Here is a 20,184-nt window from a genome sequence, read left to right as displayed (position 1 = left end):
TCACATAACATTTGGATGTGTGATTAGAGCTGCAGAGTGCATGGCTAACAGATGTTAATTAATGCACAGATCATTGAGATTGAGACTTATAGAAGAATCCTTTTGCCATAAACTTTAATTCCATCACAGATGCGTGCTGTTAAATGTTAAATGTCTTCATATAAAGCTTAAAGCAGTTTATTACATTCATCGTACAGAATGTCCAGCATTGTTACATTCAAAAAGGTATCCAGATGCAAAGCTGTGCTGAATACAAAAATACAAATATCTTCTCGGGACACAGTAAACAAAAATATAGCAAACATGTAAACAGAGCAGATGGAATGTAGGTAAAATTTCTTTTTGACAAATTTCGAGTGAAGTACCCTTTTTGGACCTTTTTTGGAAGTACATATATTGAAATCTCTAAAAAGTGAAGACATATCACAAAAATCAACTAACTTGTCACTACTGTCAGTTGCACTTTCCCAAGTCTCTTTCATCAAGTGTTGACCCTTTAGCAACAACAATAGTTCTTACATTTCATATACCATTCAAATCAATGAAATTACTTTATTCAGTTTTAGTTTGTGCTCTGATTCTCTCTTTTAAGTTTTGCTGTGATTTGGTTTGAATGTTTGATGTCATGAATGATGATTTGACCAAGCCATTACAGAGGAGATAAGAGTTAGTGAGCAATGTAAAAGTCAGGACATTTCCACAGCTAGTCACTGTAAATAAAAGGTGGAATTATGTTTTACTTTAATGTCTATCTAAATATTAATGTTCATCATTGGTGTTACTGTATGGTTAGTGTCTGCATATAAGTTGACCCAAATCATTTTAGGAGTCTTCAAATAGACAAAGAAAGGTACAGTAAGAGGGACCATTCTCCCCTCCTCTTTGTTAGAAGTGCACAAAAAGCATTTTAAAGTAATGATGATCAGCTGAGCATTTAGCAGGGGGTGGGAACTAAAAAATGGAACATCAATATGTAAAGCAGGCAATGATTTAAAAAAAAAAAAAAACAATTCATGGAAATTTTAGCAAATCAACATTTTTGCTCAAAGATCTGCTGTGTAATACGCTCTTATAAATTCTACAAATACTTCTTTGCTTGCTCCCTTTTAAACCTGTTGCTTCCTGTGTACTTGCATGTCTTCCAGTACTTTACTTTTAACCCCTCTGTGCTAACCACATATCACCCCTACATCTTCTGCATGTGAGCAGTTGTGTTTCCCAACTCTGGATCTCTTGCACCCCAGCAGTGATCTCTCCCCGCCCTCACACTCCACATCATCCAGCAGGATCCTGACGGTCCTGTCTGCTTCCCCCAGTGCAGCCCTCTTCATCACAGCCAGTGCTGTCCTGAAGCCGAGCTGTCGGCACACCACAGCGCCTGCCTTGGTGGTGAAAAGGTCATCGCACACTGTCCCCCATTCTCCTCCGATAAAGATCTCCACTCTCCCTCTATCTGATAAACCATCAGCACTCACTAGTCGCACTGAGCCGACCCTCAGCCTTCTGCCCCCTCTTCCTCGTTTGTAACCGTGACCTGTACCCCATCCCCTGGGCCTCTTGTGTATTTGGTTGCCCTCCTCAGTCTTTTCCAGCTTTTCTCCAAGCCGCAGCTTCTCTTCCTGTGGTTTAGGCAGTGTGGTGTTGATTAGTGGTCTGTGGGGCTTGTAAGATGATACAGTTGGTTTCTGACTCCAATAATATCGTGGTGTGGTCAGCGCTCCAGAATGGTCAAGGTAACGTGCAGAGGTTAGAGCCATCTGTAGTGCCGATGATGTTGTGGATGCAGGAGGAGGAGGTCGTGGTGAGGTTAAAGGTTTGGAGACGGTACTAGGTGGATTCTGAAGAGGTCTCCTGGTGGGGGATGGGGTAATGATTGGAATTTGAGCAGTCCTAGAGGAGGCTGTGGTCATGATGGTTGTGCGATAACCTGAGGGAAAGACAGAATCACCCTCTTTATTTGAATGTATAATATATTTCACAATGTAACTTAAATGCTAACAATGATTTATAGATTTTTTTATAAACACATTTTTTAACATTTTGGAAAATACATATATTAGGTGTGAAATAATGTCTCACTTACAAGTTAAATAAAAGACTAGAACCAGCAGCATTTTAGCTTAGCTTTTCATAAACAATACAAACAGCAAAACAGCTATTGTTCTTTCCAAAGGTACCAGAATATGACTTTCAGTACCTCTAAAATTCATTAAATCCTTACACTTATCTTTTTTTTCTCAATGGACAAAAACCTAAACGTAAAAATATCAATTCACTGTACTTGACTAAGAAATGGACATAAACTTTTGTAAAATCACAAATTGTTAAGATTCAACACGGTGAATTTTATTTCATTTAGACAGAACCAGGCTTTTTTAGTTTATGCTAAGCTAAGCTACCAGTTTTTGGCTGTAGATGTATTTGGGCTGGACAGAAATACAAAACAAACAAATAAATATATATTTCCAAATTGACAAACTATATATGGAACTACATCTAAAAACAATAAATCAGAACCAAAAATCTCACGAAGCATTGTAAAGAATTGTTGTTCTTGAAGAATGGCAAAGGGAAGACAGACACAGACACACAAAGATGAATGTCCAAACTGAGGCTGATGCAGAATCATTTATTAACAATAAATAATTGCCAATGTACCTGATTTACCTTTTAAGTAGTGCAAATTCTTAGTACATAAAGAACCAACATTTAACCTGCTCACTAGTAAGAATTAAAGTTTATGAATGTAAGCTATTTTAGCTAATGCCATGATACCTGAGTTTGACACAAGCCTGTGCAACTAGCTTGTTCTCAGTCTAATTCTATATAAGTGAACATATGATTTAAAAACATAACTTGAACTTGAGACAGTTAGTGTAACACTAATGTCATTGATATTACATTTCCAGCAGTCAGTTTTATTAACTTTTAAATTTGCAAATGCTATTTTAAATGTTGACTATATTTAGAAGATGTTGTAGTTTTTCTTTTAACTTTTCCAGTGCAAAGTGAGTCCAAAGACAAATAGGAAGCATAAGCTAAAGAAGAAAATTGCATGAAAGAATTACCTGTTTAAATATATATTAATTCTCAGAAGGGCTAAATGTAAGTCAAGGAAATGATCATGAGTATAGTAATTTAAATAGATTGTAATGACAATCCAAGAAATTATTTCAAATAATTATTTTACTGTCATTTGTCAGAGCAAGAGTTTTGGTAGTCATTATTTATGTTTTTACAATAAAACGCAACTGTTATGAGGTTTTAAATAAAATTTTATAATTGCCAGAATTGCACAGATATAAACGGCTTTACCCTGGTGTATGTCAAACTGTTACACAGATTTAAAAAAAAATTGAAAAATATATCCAAATGTATTATTACATTAAACCATCTTAGATTTAGCTGCCACATTTTTTATTTTAATATTATTTCTATAATTATGATTTTGAAATTCTCCACAGTTGAATTTCTATATTTTTTTTTAAAGAAGTGTGATTTTTATCACTTAAAGGTTAATTGCAAAGAGTCTGCTTTGAAAATATGACTGGATGAATGTTAATTTACCTGTTAGCATGTTACAACATAGTGCAAAAATAGAGCACAGAAGAAGAAACAACCTGCTTTGATGGTGGTGGCTTTTCCCTGTGGCAGTGTCTGCGCTGGTTTACTGGTAGTTTTAGTTTTAGTTTTAGCCCTGACAGTCAACTTAGCGGTCGACATAGAAGTCGGGTAATCAGTGAAGCGTGGTTGATAAACAGGTGTACCAGTAGGCCTACCAGTGGGTGTGGTTGTGGCGGGAGTTGTTGTCATGGCCATCTTGATTGTTGTTGTTAAGGTTGTTGGTTTTATTGTTGTGGCTGAGGTGGTTTTTATTGTTGTTGTTGCTTTTATAGTTGTTGGTAATGCTGTTGTTCTCATTGTTGTTTTTCTTGTTGTCTGTATTGTTTTCCTTGTTGGTGCTGTTGGTTTTGGTAGTTGGCTTTTTCTCATTGTTCTTCTTGTTGGCATTGGTGGTTTTATTATTATTATAGGTTTTCGTGGTGTTTTTTTTGTTGTTGTTGTAGTTTTTCTTGTAGTCGTCGTGGGAACAGGTGTGGTAGTTGGTTTCTTGTTGACTACAAATTCTGCAAATAAGAAAAGGAACAAATAAAAGCATTTGTAGAGCACCAAAGAAACCTATCTAGACTTTGATATACATACCCCTATTTTTAATAAGCAATTGAGAATAACAGAATCATTTTATCATTCAACAAATAAAACTAGGTATTGTGGAGTGCATTAAGGGTCTAATGTTTGTGTAAAAGAGGAGCAATTAAAAAAACAAACAAATGTGGAATGGAGGGTAGCAGGAAGTTTTGTAAGCAAGAGATTCATCATTTGAGCGTTCACTTACCTGTTTTGGGATAGAATGGAATCAGTTTTCCCTTTATTTTAACAGGTGATGGCTTAATGCTGCATTTTCCTGGTGGGGCTCGTCTGTGTGGAGAGTAACAATTAGCACAGACATGTAACCTATTCCTTGAATTTCTGATGAACGTTGCTTTTGATTAATGTTGGTGATCTGAGATCAACTACAGAACAGCTAAAATTGTGTTTGTGGTCATTTTTCAAAATGAAAATATGTTGCACCTTATTTCTTGATAACTAATCTCAAAAACACTTTTTATATTTTATATTTTCTCACTTTGCAGTATTTTTTAAATTCTGTGGATGTATGAAAGTAGTGAACTCGTTTTTTAAATGTGTTTTTGCATGTGTTTTTACAAGTTTCAGTTTCCCAATACCTGAACCTTTGCGCACAACCCTGTAGATATAAGGTAAAAGCTATTTGTTTTTGCAGTGATGTGTATTATGGCTAGCTACCTTGAAGGGTCCACTATTTTATAGATGATGCCTGCTCTAGCTGTGGCACTCGGGGCTCCTGTGGCTAGGAAATACAGTTCACCTAGATGGATGGACAGATGAAGAGAGGAGGTAGTAAGGCAGACAGAAAGACATTGGGAGTAAAGAGAGAGACTCATTGATAAGAATTTTTGGCATGAAAAACAGAGGGAAGAGACAATATGATGAACAGCAGGAGAAAATAAGAGTGAGGGAGGGAGGGAGATATTTACAGCAAGTGTGGATAGGAAAAAGAGCATGAAAGTAGAGAAGAGAGGGAGAAAGCAAAACATGAGGGACGGAGAGGAAAGAAAGACAAGAGAAGACACATAACATATGCTATGGTAAGAACAGTACAGTGAAGAGGTTTGTAGTTTGCCTGGACTTTTGAACTTAATTCTCCTCCGAGGAACTTTATCTTATACAATTGGTTGAATTAATTATTATGAATAAGTTAAGTATATCAACAAATCCACCTCTTAGGTACATTGGATGGTTATAAATGCTAATTTTGGACCATTCTAACAGAATCCCCCCAACTCCCACAAGAATATTCAAAGTTGCAATAACATTTTTCTGTTCAAATTTACTGGCATAATGATTTTTTCCTTTAATTTGCACACATCTTCATCATATAACCAAACCTAACATAATCCTCTTTTAGCAAAACAAATGTTCTCACACCTTAATGACTTTCTTTTTTTAATTGTGCAAGATTTGTGTAGGTCTCCCATGAATAATGCGTAGGCTGTAACAGACAGTCATTACCTGCCTCGTCCTCAGCAAAAGAGATGATGTATTTATAATAACTGTTGATGAGTTTGGGGAATCTGCAGGTCTGGTCTCTTCCCATACAGATCTCATTGTACTGCCATTCACCTGTGATGACATTCTCTTTCAAGGACATTAGACGCCTGAAGGAGATCAAAATACATGCATTTTGTGTAGATATGTTCCCTGAGCTCAATATGAATTTTGAATCAATCATGTACAGTGGGTACGGAAAGTATTCAGACCCTTTTACATTTTTCACTCTTTGTGTCGTTGCAGCCATTTGCCAAAATCAAAAAAGTTCATTTTATTTCTCATTAATGTACACTCAGCACCCCATCTTGACAGAAAAAAACAGAAATGTAGAAATTTTTGCAAATTTATTAAAAAAGAAAAACTGAAATATCACATGGTCATAAGTATTCAGACCCTGTGCTCAGTATTGAGTAGAAGCACCCTTTTGAGCTAGTACAGCCATGAGTCTTCTTGGGAATGATGAAACAAGTTTTGTCACACCTGGATTTGGGGATCCTCTGCCATTCTTCCTTGCAGATCCTCTCCAGTTCTGTTAGGTTGGATGGTGAACGTTGGTGGACAGCCATTTTCAGGTCTCTCCAGAGATGCTCAATTGGGTTTAGGTCAGGACTCTGGCTGGGCCAGTCAAGAACGGTCACAGAGTTGTTCCGAAGCCACTCCTTTGTTATTTTAGCTGTGTGCTTAGGGTCATTGTCCTGTTGAAAGGTGAACCTTCGGCCCAGTCTGAGGTCCTGAGCACTCTGGAAGAGGTTTTCTTCCAGGATATCTCTGTACTTGGCCGCATTCATCTTTCCTTCAATTGCAACCAGTCGTCCTGTCCCTGCAGCTGAAACCCCCCCACAACATGATGCTCCCACCACCATGTATCACTGTAGGGATTGTATTGGGCAGGTGATGAGCAGTGCCTGGTTTTCTCCACACATACCGCTTAGAATTAACGCCAAAAAGTTCAATCTTGGTCTCATCAGACCAGAGAATCTTATTTCTCATAGTCTGGGAGTCCTTCATGTGTTTTTTGGCAAACTCTATGTGGGCTTTCATGTGTCTTGCACTGAGGAGAGGCTTCCGTCGGGCCCCTCTGCCATAAAACCCCGACTGGTGGAGGGCTGCAGTGATAGTTGACTTTGTGGAACTTTCTCCCATCTCCCTACTGCATCTCTGGAACTCAGCCACAGTGATCTTTGAGTTCTTCTTTACCTCTCTCACCAAGGCTCTTCTCCCACGATTGCTCAGTTTGGCTGGACGGCCAGGTCTAGGAAGAGTTCTGGTCGTCCCAAACTTTTTCCATTTGAGGATTATGGAGGCCACTGTGCTCTTAGGAACCTTGAGTGCTGCAGAAATTCTTTTGTGACCTTGGCCAGATCTGTGCCTTGCCACAATTCTGTGTCTGAGCTCCTTGGACAGTTCCTTTGACCTCATGATTCTCATTTGCTCTGACATGCACTGTGAGCTGTAAGGTCTTATATAGACAGGTGTGTGCCTTTCCTAATCAAGTCCAATCAGTTTAATTAAACACAGCTGGACTCCAATGAAGGAGCAGAACCATCTCAAGGAGGATCAGAAGAAATGGACAGCATGTGAGTTAAATATGAGTGTCACTGCAAAGGGTCTGAATACTTATGACCATGTGATATTTCAGTTTTTCTTTTTTAATAAATTTGCAAAAAATTCTACATTTCTGTTTTTTTCTGTCAGGATGGGGTGCTGAGTGTACATTAATGAGAAATAAAAAGAACTTTTTTGATTTTGGCTAATGGCTGCAATAACACAAAGAGTGAAAAATTTTTAAAGGGGTCTGAATACTTTCCGTACCCACTGTACTACACCATTTCTGAATACGGCAGAAATATAGTACACACCCACTCATAAAATCCCCAAAGATGTAAAGTCCATTGAGATTGGGCATCTGACAGCCTCTGTAGATGTATCCCCCTGTCACCGATTTGCCCAACTTATGTGGGTAGGCAAAGATAGGCAAGATGTCATCTACATAGGCAGAGACAAAGACAACACCAGTTTGTTCACCATACAGCAAGAACTCAAGTATTAGAGGTACACTGTTATGTGTATAAAGGACTGTAGTGGAAAATGTATTTACTGAACTTTATGGAGATGTCCTCAACACAGATTATTATGGCACCTGGTTATTATTGTTTTGCATTTTTGTCTAGCTCACTTAATCAGTATGTTTCCTGCCAGGGACAAACACTGGCTCCAGCAACTTCTGTAGCCATCCTGATAATACTGTATAAAACTCACTCATTGTGCATACTTGAGTGATTAAGTGTAATCAAAAGGGGTGGGAGGGGAAACACTGAAGTTTCTCAAAATTTCCACAACAGGATAAACGTTAGATATCTTCTTTAAATATGTTATGTGGTATGATTTCGGAGATTGAGCTTAGAATCTTGTTCAGACAGATGACAGAGCATATTAATTTGCATATAAAAAGCAAATGTAGTACACAATTCAGTCCTTCTCAGTGAAAGCAGCTTAGAAAGATGACTCACCTAGAGATGAGTTTTGACAGAGTTTGCGATCGTAGCAGCTGAAGCCTTCTTTAGCCCTCCATCCATAGTTGCCTCCTTTAACCGTGCATTTACATAGTTAGTTCAACTTTTCAGAAATAAAGATTTGAACAACTCTTTCTATATGCATTTGCTTGATAATACAGTAAATTCTGCATGTGGAAAATATATTTTGGACAACAAACTATTGCTTGGTTAGAAAAAGATATACAGATTGGGCACCACAATTTGATGTTTATTTTAGCTTTATGTTTTATGTTTGTTTTTTAAGATTTTTGTAACTCTACAAAACCAGATGCAATTCACATTAATTGTTAGGGAGACAACTGAGATTAAATCATGATGTCTGGCTTACTGTCTGACTATGTGGTCTTTGTGACAACAGGTTTATAAAACATGAAGATGAATAGACAACAGCTATTTTATGCTCCTTTGCTTGTGAGCGGTAAAAAGGATCTTGAATGCTGTCAGTGTGACCTTTTTTTGTTTGTATTGATGCTAAAATTTCCTTTCAAAATGTAAAGTTTCTTTGAGCTAAAATGACCACACCTTTAACAATAAGGTCCACTTCTTCATATTTGTTTTGGCCCACATCACCACAAAACATCCTGCCTCTGCCGCTGCCTGTTAGAGGGTCACCACGGTCAATTGAGCAACGCCACATGTTGCGCACTCCATAGGCATAAACCTCTGCAAAGAAAGGAAGAAATTGCAGGTCAACACAAATGGAATGCGTCTTTGTAATGATGGCATGCATAATTTACAAAAACTATTTACTGACACCCAAGATATATTTCAGGAATTACCAGTCTTGGCATCCATTATAGCCTCAGGGCATGCTTCTTTTTTAAACTGCAGTGTTTAGTAAGATTTCACTTTAATTTACTGAGATGTGTTTTCTAATTCTCTGTAGTCGCACATTATGAGTGAAATAAAGTCTAGATTGGGATTTACAGTTGTGCTGGTCATTTTTAAAAGTTTAATCCATTTTAAAAGTGACACAATTCCACACAGATAGAACAGTGTAAGGCAGTGGTGTCCAACTCTGGTCCTTGAGGGCTGCTGTCCTGCCAATTCACTTTGTCTTCCCTGTCTTCAACCCTCATCTGAGATGGTGTCTTGCAGCTTCTGATTGACTGAACCTGATCCAGGTAATTAGCAGTGGGTAGAGCAGGGATAGCGGAAGCAACCAATGCTGTGGCCTTTAAGGACCAGGTTGGGCACCCCTCGTGTAAGAGATTTACCAGGTCGTGCTTCATTCTCCCCCAGAAATGGGTTGTCTGAGGGAATGCTGTACGGGGCACCATCATCGTTGTTGTCAATGTCAATACGCAGCACCTTGCCAAGAAGGGTTGACCTATCCAACACAAGGAGTGGACCAGAGATTAAGAAAGATTCAGAGGCTCTTTTAAGACATGACTGTTAACGTTGTTTTCATTTCCAACTTCTGTTTCTTTAACAACAAAGTCCACTTACGGTGTTCTATCATCTATTTCTACTACCTGTAAAGTCCTCATCTTCTTCTGTTTGAATCTTCCATGCTTTTTATTTTCTGTTCTTGAATCCATCCTGCATTGATTCACTTCCTACATTTATCTCTCTTCCTTGAATATTTCACTCTTCTTGATGCCCATGGCCTCAACTCCATCCATAGTGATCCATGTCATTGGTTTCTGTCCACCCTACATTTTCATCTACTATCATTCACAGGCCCAGGTTGCACTCTATTTCGACCCACTCTATCCAATCCCTTCCTCTGGTCTTTCTCCCCTCCACATACCAGTGTGTGGCAGTCTGCAATGTGTTGGGTCAATATTTGACTTGGCAGGGAACATCCTCCCTCATTCCCAGAACAGCTAAGCATGTCAACAAATCATCAGAAAGAGTTAAACACCTAAATCGTTACTGCTTAGACAGAGGAGTCTGCATATAAATATTTTATGAACTATGTTATTAACTTCCTGTGGATAGAACCTGTTTTTAAAGATTCCCTAGGCAAAATTCTGCCTTTATTTTGAATGTGGTTTTTGAGACAAATAATACCATTAATGATCAGATTAGCTTTAGCTTTTCCAATTTACTTAAAGGTAGTGTAGTTTTATTTTGGCATAAAGCTGCAATTTATTAAATCAGATTTATCTCATGGTTAGATCTTATTTTGGGAGATGTTCACCAATACAGTGATTGACAAATGATGTTTGTTTAATACAAGCTACTTCTGTAAGCTTTATGTGCACAGCTCTTGCAACATCATGCCAGCACTCTTTGACCTTCAATTCTGCTTACTTTTGATTGTATTTCCAATTGGCATCTGTGGATTGCCACAACATATTTAGCATACCAAGGCTTTTCTTCTCTTTTATTTAAGCATGAGAATGAGTCCTCTATGCCTGGTAAATCCAACTTTAAATGGGGATATTATAAGAATCAACATAACACATGCAAAAGTAATCAGTGAACTAGATTCTACATTCCCCACCACTGCCTACAGTATTTAAAATATATACCATGGTCTATTAAAGGAAACATCTTCTGCTCTTTCTAATCAATGGACATTTCAGCTCTGTTAATATAAGTACAGTGTCCCCTCCAAAAGTGTTCAACTCTTAATTTCAAAGCACACGTAAATGAGATCTTCTCAGCGTTTGGCAGGTTTCAAGGATAAATGTTCATGGTAAATTATGCACATTCATTTTTAATATGTACCCTGATAACTGGTCTTTATAAAGCTATCATTTATAGATGTCACTGACGAACAGTTTTGAAGTCTTTCTGTAATTTCAGTCCTTTTAATTGTACTTTAACTGAAATGTAATTAACAGTAAGTCTTTCCTGGCAAAACCAGCTGGGTCTTTGCCTGTTCTGACTAAACTGTGGTATTTTGTTAATATTTGTTTATGTAAATAGCATTTTAACATTATGGAAGTGGGTAATATTTAAAATAATGAGCACAGTCTTATAGTAATCAAGATGATGGGTTTATCTTTTATAGGCAAATTACTTAAAATTACATATAAGGCTACAGCTTTGTAAGTATGAGTCTTTTCACGTTTCTTTGCTCACATTAAGGACAGTGCGGCTTTTAAAAGTAAACTGTCATGGCATGCATTAAAAAGCTTGTTTTGTAATTTTCTTACAGCAGTACTAGTAGTAGTAGTTTTAGCAGCACCGAGATGGGAGTTGTTAAGACAACAGCAGTCAATATGAAATAGTCAGTTTAATGGTTGATCAAGCACCAGAACGTTCCAGGACACTTGTTAAATTCCACTGACTTGTTCTGTGAGTTGCCAAACTTTCCAAAGGGGTCCCCAGCTCGCCCACCGTCACCAATGAAGATGTACAGATACCCATCATGGCCAAAGAGAAGCTGTCCTCCATTATGATTGGATGCCGGCTCTACCACCTCAAGAATGGTTCTACAGCAAGAGAAATACAAGGGTGATGTATGCATTCATGTCAGTTTAGACATTTATGTATATGTTGCATATACACCTTTGAGGATTTACACTGAAAACCCATGTAGATTACAAATGTACGGTTTGCATGCACAAAGTTTTTCTCATTGTATCCATTTATACTTAAATAAATTTATAAATTTTTGACCTCTCAGAGGAGTGGTCTAGTTGGTTGTCATCATGTGCTGACAGCATAAACTCGCTGATACGAATCCTTTCCTCCTTTTTGATAGACACAGAGTAGTAGACATAGGCTTTTCTGACTGTGGTGAACCTGAGCACAGGAGAGAAGCTAAATCTTAATTTCCAAGTCACAGTTTACTGTAGCTGTAGACACAGTAACTCTATCTTTGGAAAACTGAAAAAAAAAACAAAAAACACTGAGTTCTCTGTATAACTATCACAAAAAGCTGGTAGAGTTTTCATGAAAGTACAAACCTTGGGTGCAAGGCCATGCATAGAAATCCCCTCTCATCTCCAACCCATGGTGTTGTGAGGACAGCTTGGGTGAGGTTGAGGAAAGGACGGTCGATCCTTGAGCCATTAGCTAAATACACCCAGACATAACCCAGCTGCTCTGCAACGAAGAACCGCTGAGTTCCATCATCTGCATGGATCATAGCTACAGGGTTACGGAGCCCGTTAGCAACCTCCTGTAAACACAACTCCAGACAGCCTTTAGGATCTTCACGTACAGAGCCAAGGTTAGCATTTAACTCTGGGGACAGAAAAGAGGATACACAAGAGATGGGAGAAGATAAAGGAAAGTAGGGTTAAAGAATCATGATTCATTATAAGCAAATAATAACAGAGTATGGGTTTGAGGGTAATTTTGGAGTCAAGTCTAAGTGAGTTGGTATGATATGAGCTTTGATGATTATAAAGTTCTGTTCTCCAGATAATGGCCTAGAAAATCTGTGAAGTGCATGTGAAATACTGCTGCAAGATTCATGAAAAGAAAAAACTTTCACTGAGCATGTTGACTAAGCCACTGAGCAAAATTAACAGGTCTAGTGAACTACTACTGTTGCTGTAAGCTTGTAGTCTTGTTAATACCAATCAGCCATCCCTATTTACACAGTAGTAAGGAGCAACTGTCTTTCCATAAATTATAATTAAACGTTGTTTTTACCGAAAGCTTGGGTGCTTGCTGATGTTACCTGTTCTGGTGGTTTATGTTGCATTTGTTCCTGTTGGTTGATTTAGTCAGTTTTTGCTCACCTCATCTTTGTTTTCATTTTTATCCTCACATTTTGAACATTCATTTGTGTGTAAGTGTGTACGTGTACGTTTACGTGTACTTGTTGCTGAACATATACACCTACCCTATGCGTATAAATCATACCTGCATTTGTCAACACATTAGGATAGCAGTACTGTTTATCCTTCAGCTCCAAAAAGTCACAGAACCTTCTGCGATCTTCTTCTAATGTTGCAGTCAGGTTTGCAAACTGCAGCGGGCTTCCCGTGTCCTCCAGCAGGAGGCTGAGAGTGTACCGGCACTGATGCCAGTAGCTAGAGCAGTAATCACCGCACAGTCCAGGCAGCATCCTCATAGGTGTGTTGGCATCTTCAGCATCATACAGGTGAGCAGCGTAAGGAGAACATTCCTGCATTGGAAAAGGTTTAACCAGTACAATATTAGAAAAATATGATCATTTAAATTACATAGAAGCCATAAATGTAGCAGATTTCTACTAGGGGTGTAGAATTTTAACCCTGTTTTGAGGTGATATGTTTATTTCAGAGGTAGAGTTAAGGAGTCATGGATCACATAAATAGAGGATCTCTGTGTGTTTATTCCACCGCAGTTCTTCAGCATGATTGGTCATGCGTAGGTTATATACAGCCTGTCTGAATGCAGCCTGGTATAAATGGATCCAAGAAAGGTCCAGGCAGTTATTAAATCACAACCACACTGTCCACACCCAGCATGGTGAGCTGTAGGCACAGAGCGGCACGACAACCACACCATCATGTGGTCAACTGGTGCTCTTTCACTTAGCGCCAGATCAGCCTAACCGATCATCAACAGGAAACAGAGCCCAAATAGCAAACAGTACAGGATAACGTATTTACTCATAAAACATCTGGCAGAAGGCAAATGTGAAAAAACAGAGTCAGCAAGTTTAGCATGTGCCAAATGCTCTAGGAGAAATAATGATGGTAACATCTAGCTCTGTTGAACATCATACTTCCCAATGCATTATGGGAACCTAGTTCCAAAGTTTGAGCATGGTTATTCTTCACATTGTAAGTAAGACAACAAATCTATTAAAATTTTTCATGTGGGAATATTAATAGATTTTTGTCATTAGAGTAGGCAGGTGTGTAAGGGGGCCACACACCTGTTGTATAGGTTATCCATGAGCCCTTTGGTTTACTGTTTTTCACCCAGACAAGATGTGGGAGTGGGTCATTCCCTGTACAACATGGTACATTTTACCTTATTGAATTGAGAATCTTCTTTTTTAATGGGGCACCGTGAAAATATTAATTGAAGAAGTTGCTGATGTGATGATGTTTAACAGCTGTTGTGGGGTGTAGTGGGTCCCCAGAATAAAGCAAAAATAAACAAACTATTAATGGCCTAAAATGGGCAAAGGGTAACCATAGAGAATTAGTCTTTCATGGAAAAAGAACTGAATTTCTGGAAAGTTTGGTGCAAAATGGGATGTTAATCAGATAAAAGCTTGGTTGACTGAATTTATTCATATGGTTTCTACAGTTTGATTTACCCTTCTTACTATACACTAGGAGAGTGTTTTTTAAGCAAGCATCATATTCAAATCTGTGTCCGGGAAAAATATGTTTACAATTGAGAATGGATTTTATATTAATGTAATGAGGATAATTATATTTATTTGTAATTGTTGAACTTAAAACTTAAATTGTTAATTTGCACAGGCTTTTGGCAAGTTGAATATATTGATACTGAACAGTATCAGTAAAATGTTAACATAGAACATACTTGTCTTCTGTCAAAATCTTCCAGTACTTCCACTTGAAGTGACTACAGCCTACAGTTATATGTAGGCTCTCTTGGTTAAAGATGCCCAGCCATCATTGCAAATGCAGATCCAGATTGTCATCGCTTGTCCTGTTTGGACCATTGAAATGGAAAAACCAGACATTGTTCTGAGACTTCTTATTTTGGGCCCTACTATCACAGGGTATGATAAATGCATCTAACTACTTACAGCTGTTCCCTAACAAAGCAGCCACTTCAAACTACCATAATTTGGTGTTTACACTGTTTAGTTGAGAATAGACTAAGATTCAAACTTGAGTAGGGAATAAAAACCTTTTTTCAGTCTTTTTTACTGGCATCTATCTTCCTGATTCCCTATACTGGACTGTCACATGGTCACATGGCTGTGTTTTATAGTGTCTGTGAGGGGGAAGACTGGTGACAAATAAATGGCTGCTAAATGTGTGAACCCAAAACTTGACTGGACCACAAAATAGAGAGGGAGAGAAAGAAGGACAGTAGGAGAAGAGAGAAAAAGGAAAAAAAGGAAGAATGAACTTAACTGCAACCTTCCTGTAAAACTAGGTCTGCTGCACCTACTGTAAATCAAAGCAGGAGTCAGATACCGTGCATGGTTGCAAAGCCTAGTTGTCACTGCAGTCCTCCATGAAAGATAGAAAAAACATCTATCCCAAAACATCTATCCCAAACAACATCCAACAAGATTGTTGGATGTTGTTTGGGATGTTTATTGACTTTTTAAAATGAGAAAACAATCAAAGCACTAACTTAATAAAACTTAATAAAAACACAATGGGAATATATTAATGAATTGTTCTGTTAAGAGTTAACTAAAGGTTTTTGAAATGACCTTAGGTGGGTTTTGGTGTTTTTTAATTTAATATTGAATGTATTAAAACTGTAGAGAGGCTGAGGCTCAGCAATAACCATAGTAATGACAGACACTTTTTTCTGCAGCTGCCTTGAACTGACAGCCCCTTATATCTTCTGTCTGTCTGCCTGACACCTTTTATCTAGATTTCCTTGCCCATTTGGTTGTTCAGTTTCTTTCTAACTTTATTATCCTGCTTTATGTATTTCTCTTCTCCACGCTGTTGCCTTCCCCCTCTTGTCTTTCTTTCAGGAACTTGATATATCCTGCACCCCTGGCTAGAGGAGGAAATGGCTGTTTGTTTGGTCCTTTAAGCTGAGGGGATGATGACAATCTCCCTCCTGTCTCCCTGACACACAAACATAAGTGTGTTTTCATTCCTTGTGGGGACTATACATTGATTATTAATTTCCTTGAGACTTAATCTAACCTTAACTGTACTAATTACTTGCCTAACCCTCATTCTGACCTTAACCTAACCCTAACCTTTCACTAATTGTGCCAAATTATCACCATAAATTCAGTGATTTGCACACATGCATTTATTCACTCACACCACTCATTTACTCTGCTCTTTTTTTCTCTGTCTCTCTGTATCTGTTTACCTCTCTCTTGTTTTTTCCTGTCTCTGATATCAGTGCCAGGGAGCTCCTGCAGTGCAGCTAGAACAGAGGACCTCAGTGTGGTGGGTTTACCCAGGATAAGTACCCTGGCTGTGGGGTCACTTGACCACCTTGAGAGCCTCTTTTATCTCATGCCAACATGGAAGCTGACTTCATCACAGAGTGGGTCTTCTTTCAAAGACTTTTTTTTTTTTTGGTCTTAAACGTTTTATCAAAACACATATGTTGTTTTTGTTTAAGGTAGGAAATGAATAAATTGTATGCTTAAAGCAGTTTCTCTAAAGGATTTAAATATAGGTCTGTATGTGAGAATAGACTAAGGTCCCTAAGCTTTATATGTTTACATTGTTCTGCACTCAGGCTATATGTTAGTCAGCCTAGACTAACCACTGAAAGTCGTACGTGCTCAGCAGCGCTATCATTACACTCAAGGCACAGCCTTTGCTGCTTGGTAAGAACCAGAGTAGACTGTAATTACCACAGTGATAGAAACCTGTATTTTAAGAGGATTTTTCAGAGGATTTGTCAGTGTATTATGTGTCAAAGTGCCAGTTAGCTTTTTCTATTGTTTTCATTGTTGATATCAGAGATGAAAGTATTATTTCTGGAGCAGCCCTCAAGCTGCTTTGTTTTAGGCTTCATTAGAATGACTATTTTATCTAAAGCATATGGGCCAGGCTAAATCTGTGCTGCAGCTATCATTCAATTTGCTGATCTGCACGTAGTTAGTCTGAGCTGCAAAGTCAGCATCTAATTATGTAATCAGGCTTCAGGGCTTGCTGTGCCAGTAAAGGAGAAGGTGGATTTTAGTGCTGAAATGTGTGTAAGATTAGCCAGCTCAGAAAAGAAACTAAAAGTTGTAGGATACTGAAATAGAAATACGTATTGTTCCCCAACATTTACTAAGATTGCAATCTCACTTCAAATCCAAACCATAATATACAACAAAAACATCTTTGTTTCATCAGACTAAAGCAGTAATGGTCAGTATTTTTAAATACACGTATTAAGGAATTTTATTATGTTAACTTTGTTTTAATATTCTCTGAATTTAAGTCTTAAGAAAATATTACCTAACTAATTTGGTGCTGGTCATTTGTATTTTGTGCTAACCACTCATTATTTGTCTACAGATGCTGTGATAGAGTACAAAGTGATTCAGATTTCCAGTGCACAATCGTGTATAGTACTTAGAGGTAATAGGTATTCAGGGTAGACATTAGCCAATATGTTTGATAGTATTGATCAAAACATTAAGCCAGAGGAAGAAACCTCCAGATGATGTAGTTAAACCTTTAGAGTAAATGTGCGATTAAACTGTGCTGTAACCTTTTCTCATAGTGTTTGTTCTGCCTCAGGGTCTGAAGCTCAACTAAGTTATGTCTGTGTCTCCTCTGAGATAAGATAAAGAACAAATGTTTTCTGGGAATCTGGGAAGGATAAGGCATAGTTGAGGCTTCATGCTGTATGTGTTGCACACATGAGGAAACATGAGTGTAGTTTGAGTCTTTTTTTCAAGTTACTGTTTCAAGTCAATTTCATATCAACCATTTGCATAATTATGATATTTTTTGTTACATGTGATGCGCTGTCAGTAATTTTCTTCCAGATTTGTGGCTGTAATATTGAAACCTCACATGAGAAACACATGGCCTTTGTGTGGTTGTTTGGTCCCTAGTGAAAGCTAAATGGCATTGTTATTATCTAACATAACAAACCAGAGGAAGAAATTCGCTTCAGTACTGAAAATATGTACACTGTATACATCTTAATTTACTGATCGTCAATACCAGCTGTCTTAGCTGGGACTGCACATATCCACAGAGAGCCAAATCTACACCTTGCATGAGAGACATGTTTAGAGTCATAACATGTGGGACTGCACCGTCACTACAACACAATAGAAAAATCATCTGGATTCCACAGTTAAAATGACTGCATTTTTTTTATAGGCAATGTACATGTTTTACTTTTGTTTTATAAAGTTACATAATCAATGCACTCAACTAATAACAAATATTATCTCTTAAACATCTGGATGGTCAGGAAGCTTATAATCAGGCGATATAATAATGACTGGAATAATTAAAACATTTCTCTTACCTGGCAGAGGATGCTGCGGATGTACTTGCCGCAAATGTTGTAACCTAAATGGTCGAAGTTGCCCATGATGGTTGAAAACCTGAATGCTAATTTCTCATCCTTTTCCAGATCACAGCATCCAAACTTTGAATACTCCTTGCAGAAGACCAATGGCTGCCGGGGCTCAAACGGAGGCTTGTAGTCCAAACACTGAGGGTGACAGTTCCCCCACCAGGCCTGGAGTAGCAACAGCAGGAAGGCCAGAAGGATCTGATGGGGCACCAAAGTGTTGATCTGTAGGGTCATGGTGTAAAGATGCTGCTTCACAGTTCAGGGTAGGTTTGCTCTTGACCTAATAAACCAAAGTAAATTAAAAGTGAGGGTAATGTGTAGGAAGCTGGAAGCCAATGTGTGGTACCTGACCACCAGTATCTGTCAAGAACAGGTTTGATGCTCAGAGGTAGAGGTTGGGATGTCCTCATTTAATTTCCTGGTCTCTGCAGTTTCATGCATGCATGTTAGTGTATGTGTGTGTTTGTGTTATGTGCAAATGTGTCTTAACACAGCATCCCAGCATCACACCTGCCTGCAAGTTGGCCAGAGACCTACAAAGCACAGAGGACTACTCTGGTTATATTATCAACCCACACATTACACTTCAGTGGCAATCTGTGTTATGGGTAAATGCGATGCACTAAGATCAAACTGATCCTGTAAATGATTTTGACGATGTGATCTGCAGTTGTTACCAGAAACTAGTGTCCAAAAGTCGTGTTGGCATGGAGGGATCTCAAGGGATTTCTAATCTCAATGACAGTCCATGTCATTGAGATTACAAATCATTGTGGATCACAACATAAAGTGCTAAAGGAAGCAAAGTTTTCACATCTCCCATTTACGAAAGCTTAATGTCCATCATGTGCTCCTTTCCCAAAAATATGTTATTTTCTGGAGGCAGTCCACAAAAACAGTCATCTTTTTAAGAACTAATCCAGTTTCTTCAGGAATTTTAAAAACAAGAAAATCAGAAGTTGCACCTTCAGGTTTCAGCAAAATATTTACTTCCAGCTTGAAGTCACTTGGAGAGTCCTGCTTTGTTTGCTCTGGACATGTGATCATTTGCTGCAGTGGACATAAGCCATATATACAGACAGTCAGCAGGAGAGAGAGAGAAAGAGAGGTCCTTTCATTCTGACTCAGAGCCACGCTGCAGTCTCAGCTTAGAGCCCTCCCTTTTCGCTTCTTTCTGCCTCCTCTCACCTCCTCTCTTCTTTTCATTTGCTCTTTCATTTTAGTACAAAGACACATGCCTTCCTTCCCATAGCATGTGGTCTATATTGCCCTGAAGTTGCAACTTTCCACCTCTGGGCTCCCCCCACCTTCAGCATTTCCAGACCTCCTCTCTGTCTCTACCGTTTCCAAGTTCACTCACATCTGTGTGTGTGTGTGTAAATGTGGGCATGGTCAGACAGACCAGGACGTGTGCTGGAAGTAGAGCTCAATGGATTCTCCAGGCGTAGCTCCAACTCGTATGTTAAAGAGCAAAAGCTTCCAACATTTCCACCAAATTACATTACTTGTAGCAGCGTTAGCGCCCTCTTGAAGCAGCAAAGAAAAAAACTTTAAATACTGTAAAAAGAAAACTGAAGTGTAATTTTCCATTGTTCTGCAGTTTATTGGGCTGATATCATTTTCAGCATAATTGCCTTTAAATTCTTATGCTAATTTGATGTTTCAAGTTCTTTTTTCTTATTTAGTTTTGTCAGCCTTTTGGAATCTATACAATATGTGAAAGCAAATCACAGCTTTCCTTCTACTAAAATTTTATTCATAACCTCTTCAAAACAGATAGTGAATTGAACAATAGTCTTTCTTTCGAAACGTTAATGAAAATCTCACAATTGTACAATTGTAGACCAAAGGATGATCAGTGACCGTATGC

At 38.3% G+C, this 20,184-nt stretch overlaps 1 protein-coding gene across 5 annotated transcripts; it reads right to left on the bottom strand.

Annotated features, from left to right (window-relative positions):
* Nucleotides 1-259: 259 nt before the first annotated feature.
* LOC113125744 (HHIP-like protein 1) lies at nt 260-19,536 on the bottom strand. Of its 5 annotated transcripts, XM_026299412.1 has the most exons (16): nt 18,992-19,019; nt 18,825-18,847; nt 18,264-18,594; nt 13,020-13,284; nt 12,113-12,392; nt 11,823-11,948; nt 11,492-11,635; nt 9,464-9,576; nt 8,769-8,909; nt 8,202-8,276; nt 7,551-7,677; nt 5,653-5,798; nt 4,867-4,948; nt 4,397-4,479; nt 3,780-4,127; nt 260-1,927 (listed from the first exon to the last, which is right to left on the bottom strand). In XM_026299412.1, exons 3-16 carry the CDS (start codon nt 18,546-18,548, stop codon nt 1,170-1,172), a joined length of 2,973 nt encoding a protein of 990 aa, XP_026155197.1. In that variant the 5' UTR covers nt 18,549-18,594; nt 18,825-18,847; nt 18,992-19,019; the 3' UTR covers nt 260-1,169. The 5 variants fall into 5 exon arrangements, with proteins under 5 accessions (XP_026155197.1, XP_026155199.1, XP_026155195.1 ...); XM_026299414.1 differs by lacking the exon at nt 18,825-18,847 and having other exon boundaries at nt 3,621-4,127; nt 18,992-19,536; XM_026299410.1 differs by lacking the exon at nt 18,825-18,847 and having other exon boundaries at nt 18,992-19,536.
* Nucleotides 19,537-20,184: the final 648 nt, after the last annotated feature.

The sequence above is a fragment of the Mastacembelus armatus genome, chromosome 13 (genome assembly GCF_900324485.2).
Source record: "Mastacembelus armatus chromosome 13, fMasArm1.2, whole genome shotgun sequence".
NCBI lineage: Eukaryota > Metazoa > Chordata > Actinopteri > Synbranchiformes > Mastacembelidae > Mastacembelus > Mastacembelus armatus.
The sequence above is the reverse complement of the archived record's forward strand: the minus strand, read 5'-3'. Positions and strand labels throughout refer to the sequence as shown.

Coding starts and splice junctions, on each gene's coding strand:
- LOC113125744 (XM_026299414.1), bottom strand. CDS start 18,548: ATGACCCTACAGATCAACACTTTGGTGCCCCATCAGATCCTTCTGGCC. Junction 13,285..18,263: donor TCCGCAGCATCCTCTGCCAG/GTAAGAGAAATG, acceptor TTTCCAATGCAG/GAATGTTCTCCTTACGCTGC. Junction 1,928..3,620: donor AGCCACCACCATCAAAGCAG/GTTGTTTCTTCT, acceptor TCTTTCCCTCAG/GTTATCGCACAACCATCATG.